At 61.2% G+C, this 23,658-nt stretch overlaps 6 protein-coding genes across 6 annotated transcripts in view; 2 read left to right on the plus strand and 4 right to left on the minus strand.

Annotated features, from left to right (window-relative positions):
- Window positions 1–3,443, minus strand: part of CHLRE_10g451752v5 (uncharacterized protein) — a 7,386-nt gene extending 3,943 nt beyond the window's left edge. The window contains exons 1-8 of the mRNA XM_043066982.1: window positions 2,772–3,443; window positions 2,646–2,686; window positions 2,247–2,312; window positions 1,669–1,820; window positions 1,126–1,237; window positions 764–865; window positions 382–520; window positions 29–232 (exon numbers count right to left, since the gene is read on the minus strand). Of these exons, the coding sequence (XP_042920379.1) occupies window positions 29–232; window positions 382–520; window positions 764–865; window positions 1,126–1,237; window positions 1,669–1,820; window positions 2,247–2,292 (755 nt within the window). The 5' untranslated portion in view covers window positions 2,293–2,312; window positions 2,646–2,686; window positions 2,772–3,443. The remainder of the gene's footprint in view (window positions 1–28; window positions 233–381; window positions 521–763; window positions 866–1,125; window positions 1,238–1,668; window positions 1,821–2,246; window positions 2,313–2,645; window positions 2,687–2,771) is intronic.
- Window positions 3,444–4,713: 1,270 nt separating this feature from the next.
- CHLRE_10g451800v5 (uncharacterized protein) lies at window positions 4,714–6,445 on the plus strand. The gene is made up of 3 exons (XM_001698284.2): window positions 4,714–5,514; window positions 5,648–5,725; window positions 5,820–6,445. Exons 1-3 carry the CDS (start codon window positions 5,460–5,462, stop codon window positions 6,092–6,094), a joined length of 408 nt encoding a protein of 135 aa, XP_001698336.2. The 5' UTR covers window positions 4,714–5,459; the 3' UTR covers window positions 6,095–6,445.
- Window positions 6,446–6,502: 57 nt separating this feature from the next.
- CHLRE_10g451850v5 (uncharacterized protein) lies at window positions 6,503–11,143 on the minus strand. The gene is made up of 12 exons (XM_001698464.2): window positions 10,992–11,143; window positions 10,696–10,770; window positions 10,204–10,508; window positions 9,955–9,969; window positions 9,285–9,847; window positions 9,112–9,207; window positions 8,721–8,827; window positions 8,399–8,509; window positions 8,137–8,217; window positions 7,871–7,953; window positions 7,459–7,623; window positions 6,503–7,118 (listed from the first exon to the last, which is right to left on the minus strand). Exons 1-12 carry the CDS (start codon window positions 11,013–11,015, stop codon window positions 6,746–6,748), a joined length of 1,998 nt encoding a protein of 665 aa, XP_001698516.2. The 5' UTR covers window positions 11,016–11,143; the 3' UTR covers window positions 6,503–6,745.
- A 195-nt stretch (window positions 11,144–11,338) lies between these two features.
- CHLRE_10g451900v5 (uncharacterized protein) lies at window positions 11,339–14,979 on the minus strand. Its single transcript, XM_001698465.2, has 3 exons — window positions 14,796–14,979; window positions 14,352–14,617; window positions 11,339–13,851 (listed from the first exon to the last, which is right to left on the minus strand). The coding sequence occupies exons 1-3, from the start codon at window positions 14,902–14,904 to the stop codon at window positions 12,730–12,732; spliced, it is 1,497 nt and encodes a 498-aa protein (XP_001698517.1). The 5' UTR covers window positions 14,905–14,979; the 3' UTR covers window positions 11,339–12,729.
- Window positions 14,980–15,481: 502 nt separating this feature from the next.
- CHLRE_10g451950v5 (uncharacterized protein) lies at window positions 15,482–20,753 on the minus strand. The gene is made up of 12 exons (XM_001698466.2): window positions 20,395–20,753; window positions 20,231–20,280; window positions 19,784–19,891; window positions 19,497–19,598; window positions 19,138–19,270; window positions 18,755–18,898; window positions 18,179–18,267; window positions 17,793–17,906; window positions 17,291–17,450; window positions 16,991–17,129; window positions 16,683–16,818; window positions 15,482–16,499 (listed from the first exon to the last, which is right to left on the minus strand). Exons 1-12 carry the CDS (start codon window positions 20,669–20,671, stop codon window positions 16,386–16,388), a joined length of 1,566 nt encoding a protein of 521 aa, XP_001698518.1. The 5' UTR covers window positions 20,672–20,753; the 3' UTR covers window positions 15,482–16,385.
- Window positions 20,754–20,853: 100 nt separating this feature from the next.
- CHLRE_10g452000v5 (uncharacterized protein) lies at window positions 20,854–23,495 on the plus strand. Its single transcript, XM_043066983.1, has 4 exons — window positions 20,854–21,080; window positions 21,391–21,594; window positions 21,962–22,101; window positions 22,330–23,495. The coding sequence occupies exons 1-4, from the start codon at window positions 20,946–20,948 to the stop codon at window positions 22,865–22,867; spliced, it is 1,017 nt and encodes a 338-aa protein (XP_042920380.1). The 5' UTR covers window positions 20,854–20,945; the 3' UTR covers window positions 22,868–23,495.
- Window positions 23,496–23,658: the final 163 nt, after the last annotated feature.

Genomic DNA, 23,658 nt, shown 5'->3' on the forward strand with positions numbered 1-23,658 from the left:
GGGCGAGGGAGGGGGAGGAGGAGGGGGCGAGGGAGGGGGAGGGGGAGGGGGCGAGGGAGGGGGAGGGGGAGGGGGCGAGGGAGGGGGCGGAGGAGGGGGCGAGGGAGGGGGAGGAGGGGGCGAGGGAGGAGGAGGGGGAGGAGGCGACGGGGGAGGGGGCGAGGGCTTGGCGGTGGGGGGCACGGGGCAGATGGGGCAGTACTTGGTGTTGGAGGACTCCGCCAGAGAGTACCTGAGTTCGTGAGGGATAATTGTGTGTGCCGATGGAACTTAGCCGCGGAAACGCATGTGGACCTGTGTGTCCGCCATGCTTTCCCCTGCGCCTGCCCCGCTCCCTCCCACCGTGCCCTCCAACCATGCTTCCGACCCCCTGTCACGCACTTGCAGTTGCCGCCGTCAATGTCGCACAGCTCGGCCAGCTTGTTGCACTGGGCGCCGGTTGTGACGCAGATGCGGGTGCCGGGGAAGTTGTTGCTGTTGGTGCCGTCCAGGTCGTAGATGCGCAGCTCATAACCGTAGTCTGAGGTGTTGGGGAGGGGAGGACAAGCGGCAAAGGATAAGGAGGAGGCCACGAATAGGAGGCCGCAGGAGGCCATTGGCTGGACTGTGGGGCTGTACATTCCTCTGGTGAACGGGAGCGGCCAGCATCCGTGCTTCCACACGCCCGCATCCTGACCTTCCGGCCGTGTCTCGTCGGCTGCTCCTGCTTCTGCCTGCGCTGCGCTCCGCGAGGCTCCCCCCCACCCCAACTAAGCAAACTCACCGCCGTTGCCCAGGGCCCATTCGCGAGTCTCCCAGCTGCGCCACAGGTTACCCGAGATCTCCACCCTGGTGACGCCGCCGTTCTTCTTCTGGCAGGCAGCCGCTGTCATTGTTTCAACACGTGACACAGGATGAAAGAACAGAAGACGTACTTATTCACAGGTACGTCTTATGGGGCAGGCGTGCAGGTTAGATCTAGCTAGGCTGTCAGCCGGACAGGCAGGCGAGGCAGCGGACGGCGGTGATCGCAGTGGCAAAGCCGCTCTAAACCGCCGGTCACAGCGGCTGGCGCTTCGCCCAGTCGTTTCCGCACCCGCGCCTGACCAAGGGTGCTGGTTACAAGCAATACAACCTGTGACTTACAAGTGGTGAAGGCAATCTTGTCGACGTTAGCCTTCAGCGCATTGCAGCATGGGCGGTTGGTGGGGCAGCCCAGGTAGCCTATCTGGTAGCAGAAGCGCTTGCCACCCACAACCTGTGTGGTCAGGATGTCGAGAATTGAATTGCAAGCACGGCGTGTGAGGACACAGGCTAGACCACGTGCACGGGCGGCCAGGCGCCTCCATGAGGCCCCATCCGGCGGTGAGCCCGGCTGTAGACGGGAGGCACGGGTGTAAGGGCAGCTGCATATGCGCGTGTGCTTGTGTGGCACGAGGTCTGGTTTGCGTGTGCTGACGGTCGCAACGGGCATCTGCCAGGCTTAACTTTGGCTCAGCCTACATCTCAGCCCCCCGATAATCCTCACGTTGATTGTGATTCGGTCCAAGGGGGAGGCCGCGGTGGGGCCTATAGCCCCGGCTACTGGGTGTTCCTGGGTAACTACGCATGCAAGATGTAGCAGACCAGACCCCACATCAAGGTGCCAGGCAGCCTAGCTGCACGTGTGTGTAACGCACCCAGACTCACATTTGTTACGCTCGCCATGGTCACATTGTAGGGCGAGCAGGCGCAGTCGTAGACATCGCACGAGCAGTAGGGGAACCGAGGGGTCGCCCCCAGCAGCTCACGGGCCGAGCCGCGAGCCAGGGTCACGCCAAGCTCACCGGCGAACGCGGAGCCTGCATGCCATAACACGGAACAAGCGGGCGGCTCAAAATCGAAGCAAATGGGTGTGTGGGTGGCCACAGCAGTCAGCCCAACGTGGGAGGGCACAGCAGTCGGAGTAACGATACCACCAGTACATATCTGAGTGAGCCGATGAGGAACAAGCCGCTGAAATAGTATTAAGGGCAAAACAAAGCTAGACAAGGCTGACTACGCGCCGGGTGAGCAAACGAAACTGCGCGAAAGTCGGGCTGTCACCCGGTCGGCACCACCGCTCCGGCAAGCGATGTTGAATGTTATCACCGCTAGTCGTTTCGTTTCATTCTTTGGGTAAGCGGAGCGAGCGGTATGACTGCGGTGAACGTGCCGCCGGTGCGCCCATTTCGTTTCTTAGTATCCGCAGTAATCGCATTCGGTTGAACTTGCGGGTGATAACTCACCCGCAAACAGCAGCACCGCAAAGGTGATGAACGCGCGGGAAGCCATGATGCCAACTTATTGACAACCTGCGGCAACAGTGAGTAGCGCGACGGAACAAGAGAGTCAATTTGGAGGCATCAGTAGGGTATGACTGTTACGGTTGCGCTAGCAGCAAGCGTGGCAAGCGACGCCTGTCATGAATGGCGCGCGAATTGGTAGCGCGCTGGTGAGTACCGGCCGGAATAGCAGCTGCATAGCAAACGTTTAGTGAAGCCAACTAGGCCAGAGATCGGGGACATTTGACTCGGCTGGGCTCTGCTTGGGCTGTGTAAAAGTCTTGCGCCGCTGCCGCACACGCGCCTCAAGTTATAGTTTCGCCCATACCATCAGCTCCAAATACAGTATCCGTGCTCACTTACCCGACTTTGTCAGGTTCAACGGCTAGTCCTTGGCCTCGGACCTGCGTCCAGAAGGGATGCCGCTGTCTGGGCGCAGCTCAAACAATCCAAAGTCTTCATGACGTGCTTGACTGTAAACAGGCTCACCAGATGCAAGAAGCAACTGCAACTTCTGACGTCGCAGACCTTCACAAGTAGTCCTGCTCTAGAAGAGACTCTCGGGCAACGTCTCAGCCCGCTGAGCTCTTTGACGAGCTTCACCTAGTACAAGCAAGCGCACGGCGCTGCTTTTGTGTACTCCAGAGGCTAGTCGCGACTCCTATGGGCACGGCGATGCGCAAAGTCGACGCGCCGTACGCCGTTCCAGGCAGGTTGCTATGCCGTGGCTGTTACCGACTGAGCAATAAGTAGGTATTGCCGGCGCTGGTAGCTGAACTTAAGCGCTAGGCAAACGAGCCAACCGTGGAGCCTAAACTTTCAAACGACAGTGCCCAACGAGTCTCTGATCACTACATTCAAAGACATAGGACTATGGCTATGCATTTTCGTTGTGTCTGCCTTTTGAGCTCGGGCTAGTGGTCGTCGCTTCCTTCTAGGGCTCCTGGCGCGGTGCGCGCAGGCGGGCGCTCGCCGGCGGGGAACGTGGGCCAGCGCAAAAAGCAAGCAATTCATAAGTTCTAGTCTAAAGCTTACCAGGTTCTGGCTTTTTATGTAATCGCGGCGATAATTTATTGGCGCGTTAGACTGCTTCGCGCTTGACCGGCCAGAGATTGCGTCGGCGCTGGTCGGCGTAAGGGCAGAAGGCGCGTCAGCGACAACCTGGGGATACCCTGCACGTGGTTCATAGATATCAGAAGGGATCTGGGCCGCGAAACGCAACCTTACCGGCGCCCGCCACCTCCCCAGCTCCTACCTCTTCGCCTGCTACCGTCTTCAAAAGCCCTCCCTTCAGGTCCGCAGCCTTCCCTCTAGCCTTTCGCGGGGCCGTTGGCTCCTCCCCTCCTCCAACTAACTACTCGCTCTTTGGCGTCTTCCACACTCCGCATTTCCCCGTACACCAAGCACTGCCCGTGGCTGAAGGGAGAGTGCGGTCACCAGGCCCGAAGGTCCCAAACCAGGGGTGCGGGGTGGCCAACTCGCCCCATGTGATCGGCAACGGCCGGCAACCGCCCCCAATTCCCAGTTGCGACCAGGCCCCGGCCCGATTTCTTTGCATAGACCTATAAGGAGTACCCCATAGATGACCCTTGGCGCGTCGGGCGACTATGAAACGGTGGCCGAATACATGCTTGTCGACGCAAATTTGAGTCTCGGCTTGGAGGCAGGAAAAGTTGCGCGATAGCAATCTATGGCCTTGTTATGTATTGGAGGTCTGAAGAATCTTTGTTTCAGGTCTCCGGGTGCCTACTGCAGGCAGAGAGGGGCTTCCATGCGCACGGCGAGGTGCAATTCTGAGCCTAAGTTCGAAAGCAGGACTGCGCAATAGCAGCCGCCAGCACTACTTTGACCTTGACATGTCAAAAATCAGTTTGGGCGCATAACACAACTGGGGCCGGGCCAGGACGGCCTTGCCCGACGCTGCTAGCGTCATGCTGGCTGTTGGCAAGCTCGTTCTTCCCCGCCTCGCTCTCCCTTGGAGCCCGGGAGCATCTATAGATGGAAATATAGTTAGTGCCGGTGGATCAGGGGTGAAATGTGCGCCCCGCGCGGTCCAGGCACCAATTCTAGGCGCCTGAAACACCCGCGACGACTTTTTATACGCGTTTCTCACGCTTGCGTATCCCCCGGTACATCATCCACTTCGTTGCCTATCCTAGATGATTCCTAGGGCTATGCGATCTATTAGTCTATGCACACAAGTGACATCCTTATTGAAACAAGGGTATATCTCGCGTTTTTGATCCTCCAAGGGGCTAATTATGCATGAATGATGCCATACATAACATCCATGCAGTTACGGCTGCTACTTTTGGGCGTTCGCGCTTCCCGGCCCCCTGTCACCCGGCCTTTCACCTCCGCGACGACTTTGTGCAGTCGGCGATGGCTCTATTGGCATGGCAATTGCCTCAGGTTTGCCCCTATGTATCTTAAATGATTCCTAGAACTTGGGACACCAAAAATGAGAGGGAAGCGGCTTAATGCAAGTTCAGTTCAACCCTGCGGCGAGTAGATTTACATTCCAACAGAATAATTGAGCTGAGGACGGATGATAAGCAACGTCGCAGTTGCAAAGCTCCTCTTTTGCCCTGTGGCAGCTTTCTGCCGCCATGAGCATTGCCCACAGCCTCGAAGCTTAAAAGCCCCCTCCTGAGCACCTCATCTTCTTCCTTTTGCTAATAGAGCATGATCTGGCGCGCCAAGCGCGTCACCAAGGTGGTGCACGCAGCAATGGCAGATGAAATATTGCTCTGTTGTCGGAGGCCTTATTTTAGTCGCCCGACGCGCCAAGGGTCATCTATGGGGTACTCCTTATAGGTCTATGCAAAGAAATCGGGCCGGGGCCTGGTCGCAACTGGGAATTGGGGGCGGTTGCCGGCCGTTGCCGATCACATGGGGCGAGTTGGCCACCCCGCACCCCTGTCCCAAACTGCTAGTGCAACGGATACGCGTGCGCGTGTTTGCCTCCGTGCCAGAGGCAGTGAGGCACGTCGCAGGCGCCAGGCGGCCTCTCAGGTACTTGGTCTCAAAGCGGTGTCAATTAGGAAGAGGCGGCAAAACGAGACAGGCATACCAGAGGACCCGTTCACTAGGCTGGACGGCTGACCTGGACGGCTGACCTGCACACTACGTGCTGTGCCTGCGGCCTCTGCAGGTGCGAAGGGCGGTACGAAGGCAATGGCCAAGGGCGGCAAGGACGAGAACGGCAAGTCCATCACCGCCAAGAACATGGGTGAGTCCAGCGCAGTGGCCGGGCTCGTGTGTGGACCGGGGCGGCAAGGGAATGGAGCAAGAGACGGGGTAACGCATACTCGCACCTTGACGGCTGACCTGCACACTACGTGCTGTGCCTGCGGCCTCTGCAGGTGCGAAGGGCGGTACGAAGGCAATGGCCAAGGGCGGCAAGGACGAGAACGGCAAGTCCATCGCCGCCAAGAATTTGGGTGAGTCCAGCGCAGTGGCCGGGCTCGTGTGTGGACCGGGGCGGCAAGGGAATGGAGCAAGAGATGGCTGACCTGCACACTACGGCCTCTGCAGGTGCGAAGATGCATGGGGCACGGGGCCACATTTCATGGCAACCGCTATTCCTACTCGTGGATGCCTGGTTGGAGGAGAACTGCGGGCCAGGGCGCCGCCCTCATGGGATATGGGAGAAGGTGCTGGCGCACTTGCGGCAACTGCCTGATGGCGCCCACCTCCCGCCCTCCATCACCGGCGCCATTCTGAAGAATCGCTACAACACCAACAAGTACAAGAAGGAGAAGAAGGAGAAGGAGGAGAAGGAGGAGGAGGAGGAGGAGAAGGAGGAGTGATGGGTGATGGGACAAGTGGTGATGGTGATGTGATGGGCAAGTCCTCAGCGAACAATCCTGACACCAAAGATTATAAGTGCGACTATCCTCGGAAAATGTAAGGGGCGGTGTGGTATTCGTTGAAGACAGGGGGTGGCGGGTGCTTAGTACGGTATGCGAGTCAGCATCAGCTTCGGTGGCGAAGCCTGAAGGAGGGGCATGACTCAAAAGTTTGGGTTTTCGTTTTCGATCATGCAAGTAGCGTGCAATCTGCAGGCGAGTCGGTCCAGGGGGCGGGGCTTGGGGCAGGCATGGCTGAGAGGGGAAGGCTGGGCGCCGGGCAGGCTCGCGGAAGTCCATAGGGCACTTGTCCTGTCCTCCCCAGCCGCCCGGCCTAGGTCCGGAGCTATTTAGGTTGATCCTGTCTTAGCGCTATCCCTCTTACACCGTCCTGAGTGGTCGTCTGTCCTATCAACACATCATTCGCATGTGGGGACACCGCGTTGGCGAGAGCCCCGGTCCACAGATGGCCCTAACACACCATGGGGGCATGTCGCACCCGTGGAGGGCACTGTAATCAGCTGCCCTGCCTGACCCATTCTTGGCACCACCTCGACCTGCCCCACACCCAACTGCCCCAGCCCGCTCGTCTGCTACTGGCGCACAGCCCCCCTACGTTGACGCAAAGTCCTGGTCCCATGCGATGTAGCGCGCAACCTGCTCCGGGGAAACGGAAGGCCGCAGCGCTGCCCGCGCCGCCGCCAGGTCTGCCGCTGTCACCACCAATCCGCGTGCGAGCTCGCCACTGTCCGCCAGCCGCCGTAGGTCAGCCACCGAGCGGAGCCGCGGGGGTGCCGGCGGCGCTTCCGCCGGTGCCGTGGACGCCGCCGACCTTCCGGAAGTGGGGTGCTGCGCCGCATGTGGCTCTGATGCTGCCGCAGGCTCGAGATCGGAATGAGGTGGAATGGAGATGATGGTGCCATTGTTGACACGCCTTCTGTCGTGGGTGGCTATCTGTCGCCGCAGGGGCGCCATGGCGGCCTCCCTGTCGGAGGGACAGAGGGGGAGCGGAGGGGTGGGGGTGAGGTCCACCCAAATAGACCAGAGGGGAACGCACCTCCGGGCTCTATTCCGCGGCAGAGCGAAAGCCTCCGGCGCACGACCGTGCAGCTGTGCTCTAGCAGAATCACAGCACAGAAAGCACAAAGGGCCCGACATCGGAGCCACATCGCACAACCAAGCCCCCGGCCCGACGTCCGGGCGGGCTGCTGTGCCCGTACCCACCCTGCGCAGTTGGATATGGATCTCGTAACCCGCACGACAGGCTGCATTCCGGGCAGTCCAGACATTCCCATCAGTTGGACTCCCGGCACCATGCAATGCACCTGCACATCAGCCGGATGTCGGCGCCGCTCAGCCCCTCGCAGGCGGTTGCCACCGTCGCCAGGTCCACATCCGCCGCCAGGCTAACGCCGCGGAGGTGCAGCCGGAGCAGCGCCAGTCGTGCCGCGGCGTCGGGCAGCCCAATTAGGATACGCTTCTCCAGCCGCCTGCATGGGAGGGGCGACGGTCAATGCCCAAGCCCAAGGGATAGGCCCCGTCATCAGCGGTTCAGGTCCGTCCGTGGCGTGAGCAGGGGGTGGAGGGCTCGGCCGCCGATATCCAGCACAGGTTACAGGTGACGTTGCTCAGGCTTGGCGTTTGCGAGTGAGTTGCAGGCGGCACAGACACACCAAAGCGGCCTTCGGGCCTCAGACTCAGGTTGCATGCGCCTCAAGCACATCAGCCAATCCTCACCTCCGCAGTGCTGGGTCCAGGTCCCAGGGGCAATTGGTGGCGGCGAGCAGCATCACGCCACGGCCGCTGCACATCCCATCTAACTGCACGGAGGACAGTGGGTGAGGCGGTGAAAGTCTGGCGTCCTGGCAAGAAGGCCCTCGCGACATACGCGAAAGCCGTTACCGGAGACGGCAGTCACACGGCCCAGCTCCTTTTAAACTAATGTGTCTCCGAGAGCCCGCTTAACTCAAGCAGCAGCAACAAACGCACCCCCTCGCTCCCACCTGCTGCAGCAGCTCAGCTTTGAAGCGGCGACTGGCCTCGTGCTCACCCTCCGAGCCGCGCGCCGAGCCCACCGCGTCTATCTGCAGGCACAGGCGCCGCAGAGTGAGGCCGCGGTCGTGAGTCAGGTACCGCCTTGGAAAGCATCATTTGATGTGCACATGCCCGTGCACGTATGCTATGATGGTTGTGCGTCGCGCGCGCTACAAGCCCCTCATCGCAACCAAGTTGACTGCATAACCGCATTCGCTCCCGATGCAATACCTCGTCCATGAAAATTACGGCGGGCGCGTTCGCCCTCGCCAGCTCAAACAGGGTTGACAGCAGCTTCTCACTCTCGCCCCGCCACTTGCTGGTCAGAGAGGCGGGGCTCACCTGTAGTGACAGGATTGAGAAGCGCGTCGCCTTGTCAGCGTGTCCCTGCATGCTGGCACCGCACCATCTTATTTTACCCCTCCCCCAAGCCTCGGCCCCAGCCTCAACCTCCAGCTGCCCGATCCAGTCTGTCCCCAGCCACACAGCCCGCACAGCCCGCACAGCGCCCTCTGAGCTCCCCCCCCCCAGCTGCCTCGCAGTGCTGTCTCACCGCGAAGAAGGCTCCGCCCACCATGCCCGCCACCGCTTTGGCCAGCAGCGTCTTGCCGGTGCCGGGCGGGCCGTGAAGCAGCACGCCGCGCCACGGCTCTCGAATGCCTGCGCCGTGTGTATGCGGGTGCGGGTGTGGATGCGGGTGACCGGCAAAGCACAGCGCGACACCATGTAAAGCTTGATAGCAATCGGTGTTAGCTGCATTGCTTACCCGGCTGCCGCTTTGAATCAGGCACGCAGATTGAGCAAGCACGTGCTCACAGCCTACACCATATCAAGAATGATTTTAAGGCTAACAATGCGAAGAACAACAATGCGAATTCGAGAAAGCCAGCGAGCACAACGTTGGAGAGGCCTGGAACCACACTAGCGGGGAACGTTTAACGCACCTGTGAAGAACTCGGGGATGACGAGCGGCAACGCCACTGCCTCATGCAGCAGCTGCTTGGCGGCCTCGCAGCCGGCAATGTCATCAAACGCCACGCCTGCAGCGCAATCGTACAGGTGTGGCACTACTTTCCTTACTTGTGATGGCACGCGGTTTGCCCGCTATCCACCGCACCTGTGTCCCACGTGACAGCGTCTCGCAACACCGCCTCAGCCAGCGCTGGGTCCACCCCGGCCGGCACCATCACAACGCCGCCGCCGCCGCCGCTTGCCGCCGGAACCGGGACCAACTGCCGCGGCGGCGGTCCCTGCCCACCGACCGGCGCTGCAGTGGGTGCAATGGGCGCGGCTGCTGCCATCACGCCGCTGCCTCCACCGTCGCCGTCGTGTGCACCTGCGGGCGGCCGTGGTGCTGACCGCCGGCCCCCAGGCCCAGACTGTTCCAGGCCTACTGGCAGCGCAACCAGTGCCTCCGCTGCTGACAGGGAACTGGATGTAACCGCCGCAATCGCCTCCATTACAGGATTCTGACCGCTGTGTGGGACTGTGGTAGTCCCATATGGCCCCATGCTTCCAATGCTGCCTAAAGCCACCGCATCCGCCGCCGTCGTGATGTTGGTCCTGCTGGTGCGGGTGGTGTTGCTGCTTGGCTGGAAGGTGGCCCCACGCCGGCGTGTATCGGCCCGGAGGTATTGACTGTGCTGCGTCGCCACCGCCGCCGCAGCTGCGTCATTTCTCCTGTTGCGGAGGCTGCACTGATGTTGCTGCACAGTTGCTAGCTGCGAGCGGGCGATTGCTGCTACCGCTTGCGCATGCGTTGTGGGGAATCCGGCCGGTAAGCCTGCCCCGGCGGCAGCGGCCTGCGCGGTTGGCAGCACGTCAGCGACATGTGAAGGCTTCAACATGTATGGATTAGTATTACTCGACTGTATTCTCCGTGTGTCTTCACAACTCGCCGATGCAAGGAGCACGTCAACGCGGGTCGGCGTCCGCAAGCAACTGCTCCCATCCAGCACATCGCACCAGTGCCCAACGGGCCCGGACACACGCCCGCAGCCTGCCTGCCTTGGCTGGTGCAAGCGCCCGGCACCCACCTGTTGCTACCGCCCAGGCTAGGGGCGGAAATAGAGCTGGCTCCTCCCTCGCCACCCGCAACCGTTGCAGTGGTGGCGGGCCGAATGCCGTCGCGCCGCAGCGAGTCGACACGGCCATGCTTGGCGTGCAGGTGGTAGCTACTGCCGCTCAGGCCGCCACCGCCGCCACTGCCACCACCGCCTCTATTGCTACTGCTGACTGCGTGGGACCGGGTGGCAGGGCTGTAGCTGCTAGGGAGCTGCCGGTAGGCGCCGACGGGCCCCGCCAGCCTGCTTGCAAAGTTAGCACCTTCTTTCCCGAGGCTCTGGTGGAGTCGGTTTAGCATGAGGATGGCTTGTGTTACGGCACCCGGGCAGCCAGGATATGCACAGGTGGCCAGGCGGGATAACTACATGAAGTGTGCATGCTGGCAGGATACCGTACTACAACCTCGAAGGCACTGCGCCGTTGGAGGAAGGCTAGCTGGCGGGCGCGACCGCAAACTCTCCTACCTGTCCAGCACTGCTGCGACCACCGGCTACAGAGTATCCTTGGGCCCGAGCCGTCTGATAGGACGCGTAGATGGCCTGCAGGCGGGGCATGGCAGAGGGATGTGCGTGCGAGGTCGTCACCTGACGGCACGAACGCTTCACTGCACGAAGACTTCGTCCTGTCGACACTGGATTTGAGACGGCTCCAATTCCATTAGTGTCCTGCCCATCTTCACGGCGAGCCCAGGTCACACTGCGGAATGGTCCCAGGAATGGTCCGGAAGCATTTGCAGAGCCCTCGCGCCGCGAGCCCTTACCCGCTGCAGCTGCGGGTCATCCATCACATAGTTATATCGCAGCCAGCCGTCATGTGATGCGGGTCACGTTTGGGCAACTTATCAGTCGCTAATTCTGTTTTCTCGTTTGCGAGCGATTTCCTGGCTATTACTCGTCGTTAGTTTCCTATCAGAAGAAAAGCGGTCCACATACTGTATAAGGTTTTCGATATGGAGCTGTTAGATGAATTGGGCGAGCAGAGGTAACCCTCCCGTGGGCGCCCCAACCCTAGTCGCGCCCGTGTCACTGACCCACTGCCTTCCCTGCTATGTTGCTGTGCCAGACTCATTGCAGGTGGCCCTCCTCAAGCCCAACGACTCCAGTTTCAAGATTGGTTGCATTACAGCTGGGGCTCGGAGGCAGGCCCACCCGTCCATCCTCACCTGTTTCCGCACAAGCAAGCGCTCTGCTTCAAGGGCTTACAGCCTTTCATCATCCTGCGTACCGCCGTATCGACTCAGCACGTCTACCGCATGCACCCTCCTGTCTATTATGAACGTGCGCATCACCGGAGTCGCTGTCCGCACCTCGAACACACGGACCCCAGACAATCATCTCGACGCCTAGTACCTGCACGGCACTAAGTTGCCGACGTTCGTGCGTCTGGCAACACTTGATCTGTATTCGCTCCACACGCCCCGGCACCAAAGGTTCGGGGCCCGAACAAAGCAGCATCTCGGCACGAGATGCCCACCTTTCTCTCATTCATTTGTCTGTTAGCTCTGCCCTGTCCTCCCCACACGCAGCGCTTTCCTACTCTGGTAATCAGCACGCTCAGACATCGAAGCTTATCTGCATCATCTGCACATGTACCACACACACGAACACACGTAGTCAAAGGAACACGCGTTGGTCATACACGCCACCCGCATCACAGGCACCATGCCCGGTACCACGTCAACAACAGCTCAAAGTGCACAAAGCGGGCGCGAGTCCTTGGCCGGCGAGTACACACCGCATCGGCACATCCACCAGCCCAATTTACCTCCTGCACCAAGCAACGGTCAGATGCGAACCCTGCTGCCGCGGGCAATGCGGGCCCCTCGCCATGAGCAGCATGGCGACCACCCTCGGGCCAACACCCACACCTCCAGCCTCCGGACGCGTCACCGCGTTAAAGCGATCCAGACACGTCCAGCTGAGCGCTTGCACGGAGCAACGCCACAGCCTCCTGCTACTCACGGCGGCCAGGTCGTTCACACGGCGCTCCCCTAGGCTGCTGCTGCTGATCCCAACCAGGCAAAAGAGCTGGTCCAATAAGTTCCCAGCTCCATAGCAGCGCCCGTTGCTGCTCAGGTACCGGCGGCAGCAAATGTTAAGCCGCTAGCTGACGCCGGAACCTGGCTCCGCTTACGTGCCGTCCGCCACTGCCACGGCTACCCCTAGCCGCCGTGCTCCTGCCAGCCCGTGCCCATCGAGGAGCAGCGGCTGCTACAACCGCCGCGGGCAGCGCCGCTCCACGCCGCAATGACGCCGCTGCCAGGCCCTCCGCCGCACCCTTCCAGCCCAAACCCAGGTAACCCTTATCACCCTTGCCAACGAGCCCAGCCGCTGCAGCATGCTCTCCGAGCAGCTCTCCGGCTTCTGCCAGCTTCCGCTGCGGCTTCTGCTTCTGCCGCCGCTGCTGGTCGCGGTGCGCCGGCCAGCAGGCTGCGGCACGCCCTCCCGCCATGCTAACTAGCCCAAACCCAAGCCCAGGTCTTAGCTCAAGCTCTACGCCTAGAGCTTGAACTTGGTCTTGATGGCGTCCATCACAGCGCCCAGGTCCTCGCGGACCTGCACCGGCGGGTTGGCGAACTGGCATGTCATGCCCGGCACCTGCTTGCTGTGGTACGCCACCTTGCTCTGCGTGAACTTCAGCCCGTGCGCCGTCGACACCACGACCGTGCGGTCGTTGGGGCCGATGACCTGGCGTTCCCGCAGCTTGGTGAGCGCCGCCAGCGCCACGCCGGTGTGTGGGCAGTTGAACATGCCGGTGCGGTCAGCGCGCGCGGCGGCGTCCATCAGCTCCTCCTCGCTGGCCTCCTCCACGATGCCGTTCGTGTCCTTGAGCGCCATGATGGCGCGGTCGATGGACACGGGGTCGCCGATCTGGATGGCGCTGGCGAAGGTCATCTTGGCCTTCATGGGCTCGTACGACTCCTTGATGGCGGCGTTGGAGCCCTGGGCCTTGGAGAAGGCCTGGTACAGCGGGTTGGCGTTCTGCGCCTGCGCGCACACCAGGCGCGGCATCTTGTCCACCAGGCCCAGCTCCTTGCACATCTTGAAGCCCTTGTAAAAGGCGTAGATGTTGCCCAGGTTGCCGCCGGGGATGATGACCCAGTCGGGCACCTGCCAGTCGAACTGCTGCAGGATCTCGATGGCGGCGGTCTTCTGGCCCTCCAGGCGCAGCGAGTTCATGCTGTTGGCGAGGTAGATGGGCGTCTCGGCGGTCACCTGCTTGATTAGGCGCATGCAGCCGTCGAAGTCGGTGTCGATGGACAGCACCAGCGCACCGTTGGCGATGGGCTGCACCAGCTGCGCCAGCGAAATCTTGTCCGCGGGCAGGAACACGATGGAGGGGATGCCGGCGGCCGCGCAGTAGGCGGACAGGGCGGCAGAGGTGTCGCCGGTGGAGGCGCAGCCCACGGCAGTGATGCTGCCGGGCTTCAGCTTGCGGATGCGGTTCACCTGAGAGACCAGCACGGTCATGCCCAGGTCCTTGAAAGAGCCCGTGTGGCTGTTGCCGCACTGCTTCACCCACAGGTCGGTCATGCCCAGTGCCTCCCGGCCGAAGCGCTCCGCCCAGAACAGGTTGCTGTTGCCCTCAAACATGGACACAATGTCGTCGTCCGACAGGCCCTGGAGTTAAAGAGGTTGAGGAAGAGGGGAGGGGAGCGGAAGGTGAGGCCTCGTGGCGTGCTGGGTGCTGGAAAGCGGAGAGCGGAAACGGGTGCGGGAGAGGTGTGGCATGCAGCTCGCGGCCCCATGCGGTACCCCCCTCCTGCACGTCACGCGCGAGCTGCTGGGCATCTGGATACCCAGTGTGCCCTCCACCCCACAGGTGTGATTGGGTTGCTAGTCAGCCCGCGCTGTTGACCCCCGCACGACCCAGGCAGTTGGCACAACACCGGGACCCCCCTTAGCACCCCCCAGATCTGGTGCAGCCCAGGCTATTTGGGCAGATTGCCAGCTACAATTTTGGCTAATAGCCTAGCGCGGACGGCTGCGCTGCGCAGGCGCGATGTCTGTGATGTGCATGTGGCCGCTGCCGTCCGACCCAACTCGCCACGAGCTCCAAACCACGGAAATTTATTGATGCATGGCCAGCCCTAGAGATCCGGGCGTGTGCGCGAGCTCACCGGCAGAACCCACTCCTTCTTGCTCCACACGCCCGAGCCAAAGGGCCAAGCGGTCGTGCCCACGCGAGCATCAAACAGCGCACGCCAGTAGTCTGGGCCATACTGTGCCAGGGCCTTCATGTCATGGTGCACGTCCAGCAGGCCGCCGTCCCGCGATCGGTAGACGATGTCGTCCAGGGAGTAAGTCTCTGGGGACATCTTGTTGCTTTGAACATCCGCGAAGGGAACGAACTTGGCGTTGAAGGTATGCGCCTTGTCCAGGGGCACTGCGTGCACGAGGAAAAAGGGCATGGCCTCAGCCTCGCGCCGACGTGACCGAACCCACCCTGGTCTGCGAAATCAGGTGCTGCTGCTGATAAATTGCATGGCATAAACGCGGCCTGACCCGCGATTCCGCCGAAAGCAGCTGGCTAACGTGCACGAAATGCCGGCGGGGCAACCCACCACGCAGCGCAGCCTCCTTGCGAATGTCCGAGTGCGCCGCAAATACACGCTGGACGTTGCGGCTGGCCTTCATGGCCCGGGAGGCGCCTAGCTTCTGCTGCACTTGCATGGTTGCGCTGTTCAGGAAAATAGGCGCAGCGCGCAATGCAGACGTTGCCACCGTCCTCTAATGCCTATATCGAACGTTTCTGGGTATGAGTATGGTCTCTGGAGTGCGACGGGCATGGGATCGTGCAAAAACTCGTTCTTCCCCATGCACGGGATGATTCCGACCCTTTCCGACTCACTCCGTTCACTCGCGAGGCACCGCAAGCACGACGCGCAAGATTGTAACCAAAACATGTGTACTGCTGATGCAGAGTCCCAAGGATGTGAGGGTATCCTGTAATCCTTAAGAAGACCAGCTAGACTCAGGGTGGGCGTGCAGCGTGTATCGCGTGTCAGGGCGTGTCGCGCCCTATCGCGTCAGTGGTCAGCGTGTCAGTGGGCAGGCCAAGAAGCATAGACGCATGCCAGGCGAATGCAACGATCATACATGTACAGTGCAGTAGGATGCCAGGGCATTCATGAGCCGATTAGGGCTAGACGGCTAGTACATGGCGTCCCTCCCAAGGTGCCTCTGCTGTGACGCCCGGCCTTGCCGTGCGGGCCTGGAGGGCCACTTGGCGATCCCAAGTTATGGTCCCGTACACAGCAGGTGTTACATTGGCGGGGGCATTGCTGTGCTTGCCCCATCGCCATTCGGCGGCCGGTTGGTTTCGAGCTCTCGACCCAACTCTGTGAGGCCAACAGTCCACAACCCGCTCTTGACGAGAGGTGACCGGTGCGTGAAACAACCGGCTGCAACACGGCTACCCAACCTCAGGTGCATAAGTGCATTTCCTCCTACTTACCTCGGCGTGCCTAGCCCAAAAACGCAACACTTGCGAGTCAGCCAAAGAACTTACGCATCCACACATTAAACTGCAATCTACGCGCATGTGACAAGGAACTCCTCCACAGCTATTGTTCTTCTCTTGTTGCGAGTCCTTGGGACTGTCAAACCAAAACTGCAGGTTCGGGTTTGAATAATCACACACATGCACGTTGAAGCGGCGTTCCCCTTTGCATGCTGACCAGACGCCTGCTTCAAAAAGCCCAACCTCTGTCACCTTGCCGCATGCATGGAAAACCGGCGCAGTGGGCCAGGGAATGGACCCCTAGCGCTCAGATAAGCTCGCTCTCTGCTCTCCACCAGGATACAGCAACAATTGCGCAACAAAACACGACACCAACAAAGGCCGCTCATGGGAAAGCTCTCATCCTAACCCAGCACGACAGACATAAGCCAGGGATGCCCCTGCGTGGCTGCACCCAGCCAGTCAGCAAGGCGGGAGGCATAGGGTTCTGCATTACAGCAGGAGCAGTAGCGCAACAGCGGCAAAAAAGGAGCAATGCAACCGTGATCCGGATGACCTGCCGTGGCAACACGCCGTAGCCTCATACCACTTCACATGGCTTAATTGCGGTAGAAACCCCATGCGCCGCTGCTGGCTCGCCACGTTTCCGCACACCTTCCGCAGCTACGCTGCTTCTCGAATTGCTAAGCTGTTACGAATACTGCTTCATGAAGTCCTTGTGGAACTTGTCGAACTTCTCCACGAAGTGCGTCATCACCTCCTCGCGAGGCAGAATGGTGGTGCGCAGGTGGAAGGTGCCCTCCTCCTGCAAAGCAGAACAGAAACCAAGAAGGAGCGGCAGGGTTAAGCATGGTAATAGCTTCGTGGCATCGTGGTTCCCAGCGCGGTTGTTACCCCAACGCCCAGCACCCCACTTCCAGACATGCCTGCTTGGCATCTGAAACCGCATGACCCCCGCTCGCAGCGGCACATACCCCCGTGCACGCACCTGGCCGAAGCCGCTGCCGGGCACGGTGGAGATGCCGGTGGCCTCCAGAAGTTTGAGGCAGTAGAACACGTCGCCCGCCTTTCCGGCGGCCTTGGCGGCCTCCAGCGCCTTGGCCGGCAGCTTAATCTGGGGGAAGCTGCGGGCGGCAGAAAAGGACGCGGACGCGGGAGCGCGAGGAGGGAGGGATAAGAGCACGCGAAGAACTGCGCCCTAAAATCACCCTACCAGTCCGTCTTGCATGTGCAGCTACCCCCCTCCCGCCTCTCGCCTGCTGTTGGTCATGACGGCTGCCTCTTGTCCCTGCCCACCTGTACATGGCGCCCTCGGTGAAGTTGCAGGTGACGCCGTCCAGCGCGTTGAAGCCGTCCGTCACCATGTGCGCGCGGCGGCGCAGCGACACCAGCTCCGAGGCCTTCTCCTTGGTGTACTGGTCGTAAGAGGGATCGCCTGGGATATGGTGCAGGGGATAGGAACGCAGAGTTTACGAGCCTGAGACGCACATACTACTCGAGGGACAAGGGAAGCACTGAAACTACCGCCCCTCGGTGGCCCGTGTTGTAGCACACACGACACTTGCCCGCGGCCCCGCTGGCGTCCCCGCTGCTCACCGGGCTTGGGCGGGTTGACGAGCACGGACAGCGCGATCTGGCCCATGGTGTTGGGCGACAGGTTAATGGAGGCGCACTTGTACACCTCCTCAATGGCGCCGGGGTGGATGTTAGTCATCTCCACGTAGCCGCCGCGCAGGCCGCACTCGCCGGCAGTGCCCTGTTCGCAACGGCCGTGTGGGTGCGTGCGTGCAGCGAGTCAGGGTGAGGGCCGGACACAAACGGGTCCTAGCCAAGGCGTTTCGCAACCCGCGTAGTCGCTGCGTTCCTTTCATCCCATGGTTCCGCAGTGTATCCCCCCAAAGCCCCAGCACGCGGGCACAACGCCCACCGTGCCAACCCGCCCCACTGCATGGGCCCTCTTGCCGCGCCCTTTCCGGCGTCTCCGCTTCCCGCGCATTCTCAACCCTCCCTGGCCCCAGTCCGTGTGATGAAGCGCCACATTGCCCTCGGCTGAGCCCCTCCTCCGCAAGACCCAGCCCGGCCCCTGGCACCCGCGCACCTTGGACACGGTGTGGAAGGACAGCAGCTCCACGTGGCTGCGGTAGGGCTCGCCCATCTCCCACATCACCTTCTTGGCGCTCACAAACGGCCGCTCATCCTGGTACACGTTCTCCTGCGGACATTAACGTGCGGCGCAAACTTGTTTGCGAAGCAATACGCAGGGGTTCACGCGGCGTGAGCTCGGCTGCAGGTGCTACGGTGCGAGTATGTGGGGTTGAGCTCTACGCCCTCAACGCAGACAACCACCCACGTTGCGTCCCACACTCATGAAGCCGTGCAGCTATGGTGGCAGCACGGCCACGACCCCCGAGTCGCTGCGCACCCAGTCGGGTAGCACCCAAGCCCCCAGCCGCTGCGCGCGCTGTCTGCCCCCCGATGACGCACCTGGTACACCTCATCCGCCATGAGCACAATCTTCTCCTGGTACGCAAACTTGATCAGCTCCTGCAGGTTCTCCTTGCTCAAGCACTGGCCTGCGCGGCAAAAAGCGTCGCAAGCGGGTGTCTAGGACAAGGCGTTTCGCGCACTTTCGAGACCTCCGCTGGCCCATACCGTCCCTTCTCGTAATGTCGCATGTACCACCGTCACGTGCTAGATGCCAGAGAAGTGTCAGTTTGCATTAAAGCCTGCGCTCTGCAAACGTATGCTGTGACTTGACTGGCGCAACAAATTCAATATAGTCCTTGGTCAAGACAACCATGCTGAAACACGCCGGCTTGCGCATTGAATGCCCGGTTTCTCCCCCTACCCCTGACTGCCATGTCGTGAATTTACATTTCAACGGCGATGTGGGACTATTCAGTCACTGTGCTCGTACCCCTACTGATCCACTACTGGGTATGCCATAAGCAAAGTTTGCCCGCAGCCCCACGTTCCCCTGCATAACACCCCTTGGCCCTTCTTTCCTTCCGGGCCCCAAACCCGCTGTTTTGCCGCTTCTCTTGCCTCCCGCATGCTCACCGGTGGGGTTACCGGGGTTGATAAACACCAGGCCGCGCACCAGCTTGCCCTCCTCGCGCGCCTCCTGCAGCGCGCGCTGCAGCTCCTCCACGGACAGGCCCCAGCCGCGGCGCTCATCCAGGAAGTAGCCCACCAGCGTGCCGCCTGGGGTGTAAGCGGTCATTACGGTTGCAGATGAGCAAGGGCTTCAATTAGGCATTCGTTTGACTGGCGGATGCGCGGACATGCCACTTTTGTGGCGTATTGCAGCGCCCCGCAGACCATTTGACGCCACACACGTTTACTATGGCTGATAGAACGCACGCCACAGGCTAGTCATGCTATCACCCAGCCCAACCAGCACGTGCACCCCGTCCTGTATGCCCTTCCAGTCACACACTCACCGTACAGGCGGATGGAGGCGCTGTACAGCGGGTACTGCGGGATGGGCACCAGCACGGAGTCGCGGTCGTGGCGGATCATGGCGTTCAGGCACAAGCGCACGGCCACCGAGGCGCCGTCCGTCAGGAAGATGTGCTGCGGGGGAAGATCAGGACAAAATGAGGCAGAGTTAGGCCGGTCACTCCAATGGCAGGCGGTGTATTGTAGACACGCTGAATCAAATAGGTCAACGCCGTGCCCAAGCGGCTGATGAATGTGCCCAACCGAGAGTGGGCTGTAATGCTGCCCAAACTGGCCCTACCGCGCACCTCGCATACCCTGCACAACTCCCTCTTCAAGGCACACATACAGTCTCACTCACGTCGGGGTTCGAGGGAACGCCGTCACGCTTCTCGATGAAGCGGGCCACCTCCTCGCGCACCAGCGGGTTGCCACGCGAGTCGGTGTAGGCGCCCACACCGCCCTGCACAACAGCGGGTGGTAGGCACGAGTAGGGACACATGCTCAATGAGTGGTTGGGGAAGAAAGAAACAGGAAGAAGCAGAAGCACCGCGGCCATCCCGTCAGGAGGCACAGGCCCGCAGAGATGTCGCGCAATATCTATTCTGCTTGCCACCCTGCTTGTGTTGGAGAGGATTGAGGACCCACCTTGAAGGAGGCTAGGATCTTCTTGGCACGCGCGATGGCGTCGGCGGGGAACATGTCCTCCACCTTGGGGTGATCCAGCAGGAAGGGCGCGGCGCACAGGGCTAGCACCTGTGCATACCAGCGGGTGCATCCCGGGGTTTGTCAGTGAGGAACGGTATCTCAAAGTGGAGCTAGGGCAGACAGGAATGGTAGGCAGCTGGCACGGATGCTGGGTGAGCTGGGTCGCATGTGGTGTGCATGCTCAGGGACACGCGTTGTGCGGGCGCTCTGGCGTGGCCCGCTGCTGACCAATCATGCGGAGTTGTAGCTTGCGACGCAACTGCACGCACAACTCGAGTCCCAACTGCTGCGCACGGTTTGCCCAGTGAGCGTAGACAGTGCGAGGAAAGATTGCAGGCTTCGAAGGGTGTGCACTAGCATACTATTCCCCCTAACAGCGTCACTTGCCTGACGGGTGAAGGTCAGGGGCTTGGCACCCAGCGCGTGCGGGTTTCCGACTGCGCAAGCAAACATAGGCGGCACACAGTCAAGACGTCAGAAGTTGTGAGCAGGCATAGCATGCAACAAACACTAGCGTGCAAAGTTATGTGAGGTTTGTTGGGTCAGCGCACCGTTTGTGAAAATGATCTCCTTGCCCTCCTTGCGGAGCTGCTCAGCGCGCAGGTAAAGCTCGCCACGGACGGCATACTGAGTCTTCACCACGTTCTCGTTCAGAAGGTGAGGGTGCAGCACCTTGCCCTCCTTGGCATGCAGGTCCTCGTCCTTCTTCTCATCAGGCTGGGGCATCGCCGACTTGAGGCGAGTGCCACCAACAGCCCACGACGTAGACACGCCATTGTTGCCCGCCCGCAGCAGGGCGGACACAAGACGAGTCGCTTCCTTCCGCATTTGCACAATCAGAGTCTTCTGGTTTGAAATGCTGTAAAACTGCCAAGCGTTTCACAAACTCTAACCGAGACTGGGTGATAACGCGAGAAATGGCGCGAGTCTGCAGGCAAGTTCTACCACGCCATGGTAATGACGCTGGATCTAGCTGGAAAAAGCCTGTGCAAAGCTCCGTTTCAGCAGTCACTACATACATGGATTTTCCAGTCCATCATTAAATGGACAGGAGGGAGGGCTGAGGTGGACAGCGGGGCTCAACGACTTTATCCATGCCCACATGTCTACAGTAAACGAGCTGGAGGCTTCCAGCACTTGGATATTCGGCTATGGCTCGCTGGTTCATACACCTAACTTTGACCACACGGCCAAAGTTGTTGGCTGGGTCAGGGGCTGGAAACGTGTATTTTGGCAGGTGCGCGTGTCAACTAGGTCTAGCTGATGACGCTGGCACAGGACTCGTGCTTGGCAGCGCCTGGGCTCAGCGATGTAGACAAGTTTTAGTACTGTGTGCCCGTGTGAGCTTAGTCGGAAGGCATATGGGGCATGAGCGGGTGCATGCAGCTGCGCTGCACGGCAGCTGGGGTTGCACAGTTGCCCACAGGTCGTGGCACTGGAAAGGGTCGCACCAGGTTGCTTGGGAAGGGGCTTGCACAGGGCATGTATGGATGCTGCCGGCCTCACAGGTGGTACCAATCGTGCCCCTTGCCTCCCATATACAATAGGGCTCGACCGATCACCGCGGCACGCCGCAGCGACCCGGGCGCACCGTGACGCTGACGGAGGAGCCGGGCGCGGTGACGTGGGGCGCCGCCTTCAGGCTTGCGGGGCCGCCACAGGAGCAGGCAGCCACACTAGCATATCTGGAGTGGCGGGAAAAGCAGTACGATGTACGGCATTATGTGGACGTGTACGGCGCGGACGGTCAGGTGCGGCGGCAGTTGGTGGCGGTTGGCGGGCCGCCCGACTGCGAGCCTGCGAGGGGTGCTCTGAGTTCTGGTGTGTAGGGGATCGGAAGCATGTGTGCGGCGGGCGCACGATAGCGTAGAGGGGAGCGCGGCATTAGAGGTCATGGGGCAAGCGGGCAGGTGCGTTGGGAACAAGACAGCATCTGTGGGCGGGCGAGGAACTGGCCGCCTCGTACCAATGTCGGCACGGCAGGCCAGGGGCGCAGCCGGTGGGTGTGCGTATGGGGCCCTGTGTACATCCCGCGCATCAGTGACATCATAGTTCTACAACAATACCAAAATACAACACCCTGTGTCGCGCCCTCCTGTGTCGTACCCCCGCATGCAGCTGCTGGTGAAGGGCGCTCTGGTCTACATTGCCAGCCCCGCCAACTCCAACTATCTGGGCCCCGCGCCACTGCCCGCGATCGCCACGCAGATCGCCACCAGCCGCGGCCCGTCGGGGCCGAACTGCGAGTACCTGTTCAGGTGCGAGGGTTCGCGTGGGCTGTAGCGTGCTGCTGTGTGCATACGGGATGTCTGGATGAAGGGGCTAAGGGATGACAGGCGACAGGGTTCGGACGTGGGTGCAGTGCCGCTAGCACCCGGAGCACCTGCATGTGGGGCTGGGTTGGTTGGGGACACAACCGGCGCCGGCCCCCAGCCTCCGCAGTGGCATGATGGCTCTCAAGGTCACTGCTTGTGTCACACGTGCAGGCTGGCGGACGCGATGCGTGCGGCGGGCGTGCATGACGACTCGGAGCTGTACGAACTGGAGGCGCTGGTACGACAGCAGCTGCTGGAGATCAGTGCGCAACAGGGTGGGGAAGGGCAGGGGCAGGGGCAGGGGCAGGGGCAAGGATTGCCACAGCAGGTGGAGCTGGCCTCGGCCGAGGGCCAGGGGGTGCCGGGGGCAGAGGCGGTGCAGGTGGTGGAGGAAGAGCACCATGTGGAGTTCCGGAGGTGGCACCAGCGCGCACAGCAGCAGCTGCAAGGGCAAGCGCAGCAACAAATGCAAGAGCAGCAGCAAGGGCAACCTCAGGATGGGAGCGATTCTCCGGCGCGGCCGCAGCAGGAGCCCGTCGCAGCGCGTGCATATGGGGCTGCCGATGGGGTATCTGACGCATACAAGGCCATGCGGCGCGAGTATGTGGCTGCAGGGGCAGATGTGCGGGGCAGTGTGATGCATGTTATTGCGCTGAGTGGTGAAGCGGCGATGACAGCGGCGGGACAGGAGGAGCAAGAGTTCGGGTAAGGGAAGGCGGTGTGCCCCCTTCAGACCCGTTGTGAGCGATAGGATGCGGCAGAGAGAAGGATGCAGTGCAGCGCGGAGGAGGTTAGCAAGTATGCGTCCCAGGCAATTCTCTCAGACCCGCGTGTTGGGCTGTCCCATCTGGTAACCTCACATTCTCACGTGCTCCTCCCGGTCCATCCGGCTTGCCGTTGATTGGATGGTAGGGACATCTACGGTAAGTGAGTGTGCGATGGGACCGTGGTAAGGCAGGTTGGTAAAGTCCCGTAGGGTGCAGCTGATTCCCAGAACCCAACAGATGGCACACAATTGGCAACGGCAGGGCAGGAGTGCGCGGCTGGTCGAACGCCGGAGTTACTGTACCGACGAGTTGCTGGCTGGCTGGAAGTTTGCTGACGCGCATTCCTCACGCTCCGGGCGCCCGGCCAGGCGATAGCACCACACAGACACACCGCAACGCTACACTCGCGAGGCAGAGCCGCATCGCACGCCTGCAGGAAGGTGACCAGCGTCCACGATGAGTAGGCAACCGCAGAGAAAATGCAAACGGAATGCAGCAAAGCAATGGCCGGGCGACAGTGTGGCAAGAGGCGAGGCAAGGCAGAAGAGGGCGCCCGAATGTACGGATGAGTGGCGTCGAACTCAGCGGCGGGGGCGGCGGGGGCGGCGGGGGCGGCGGGGGCGGCAGGCTGCTCTGCGGCGGGGGTGGAGGGGGGCCCCGCGGTAAGTGAGGTAGGGTTGAGGATAGGGTGTGCGATCGTGATGGAACATGGCAAGGGGCAGGAAAGCGTAGT

This window comes from Chlamydomonas reinhardtii, chromosome 10, assembly GCF_000002595.2.
Source record: "Chlamydomonas reinhardtii strain CC-503 cw92 mt+ chromosome 10, whole genome shotgun sequence".
In the NCBI taxonomy this organism is placed as follows: Eukaryota; Viridiplantae; Chlorophyta; class Chlorophyceae; order Chlamydomonadales; family Chlamydomonadaceae; genus Chlamydomonas; species Chlamydomonas reinhardtii.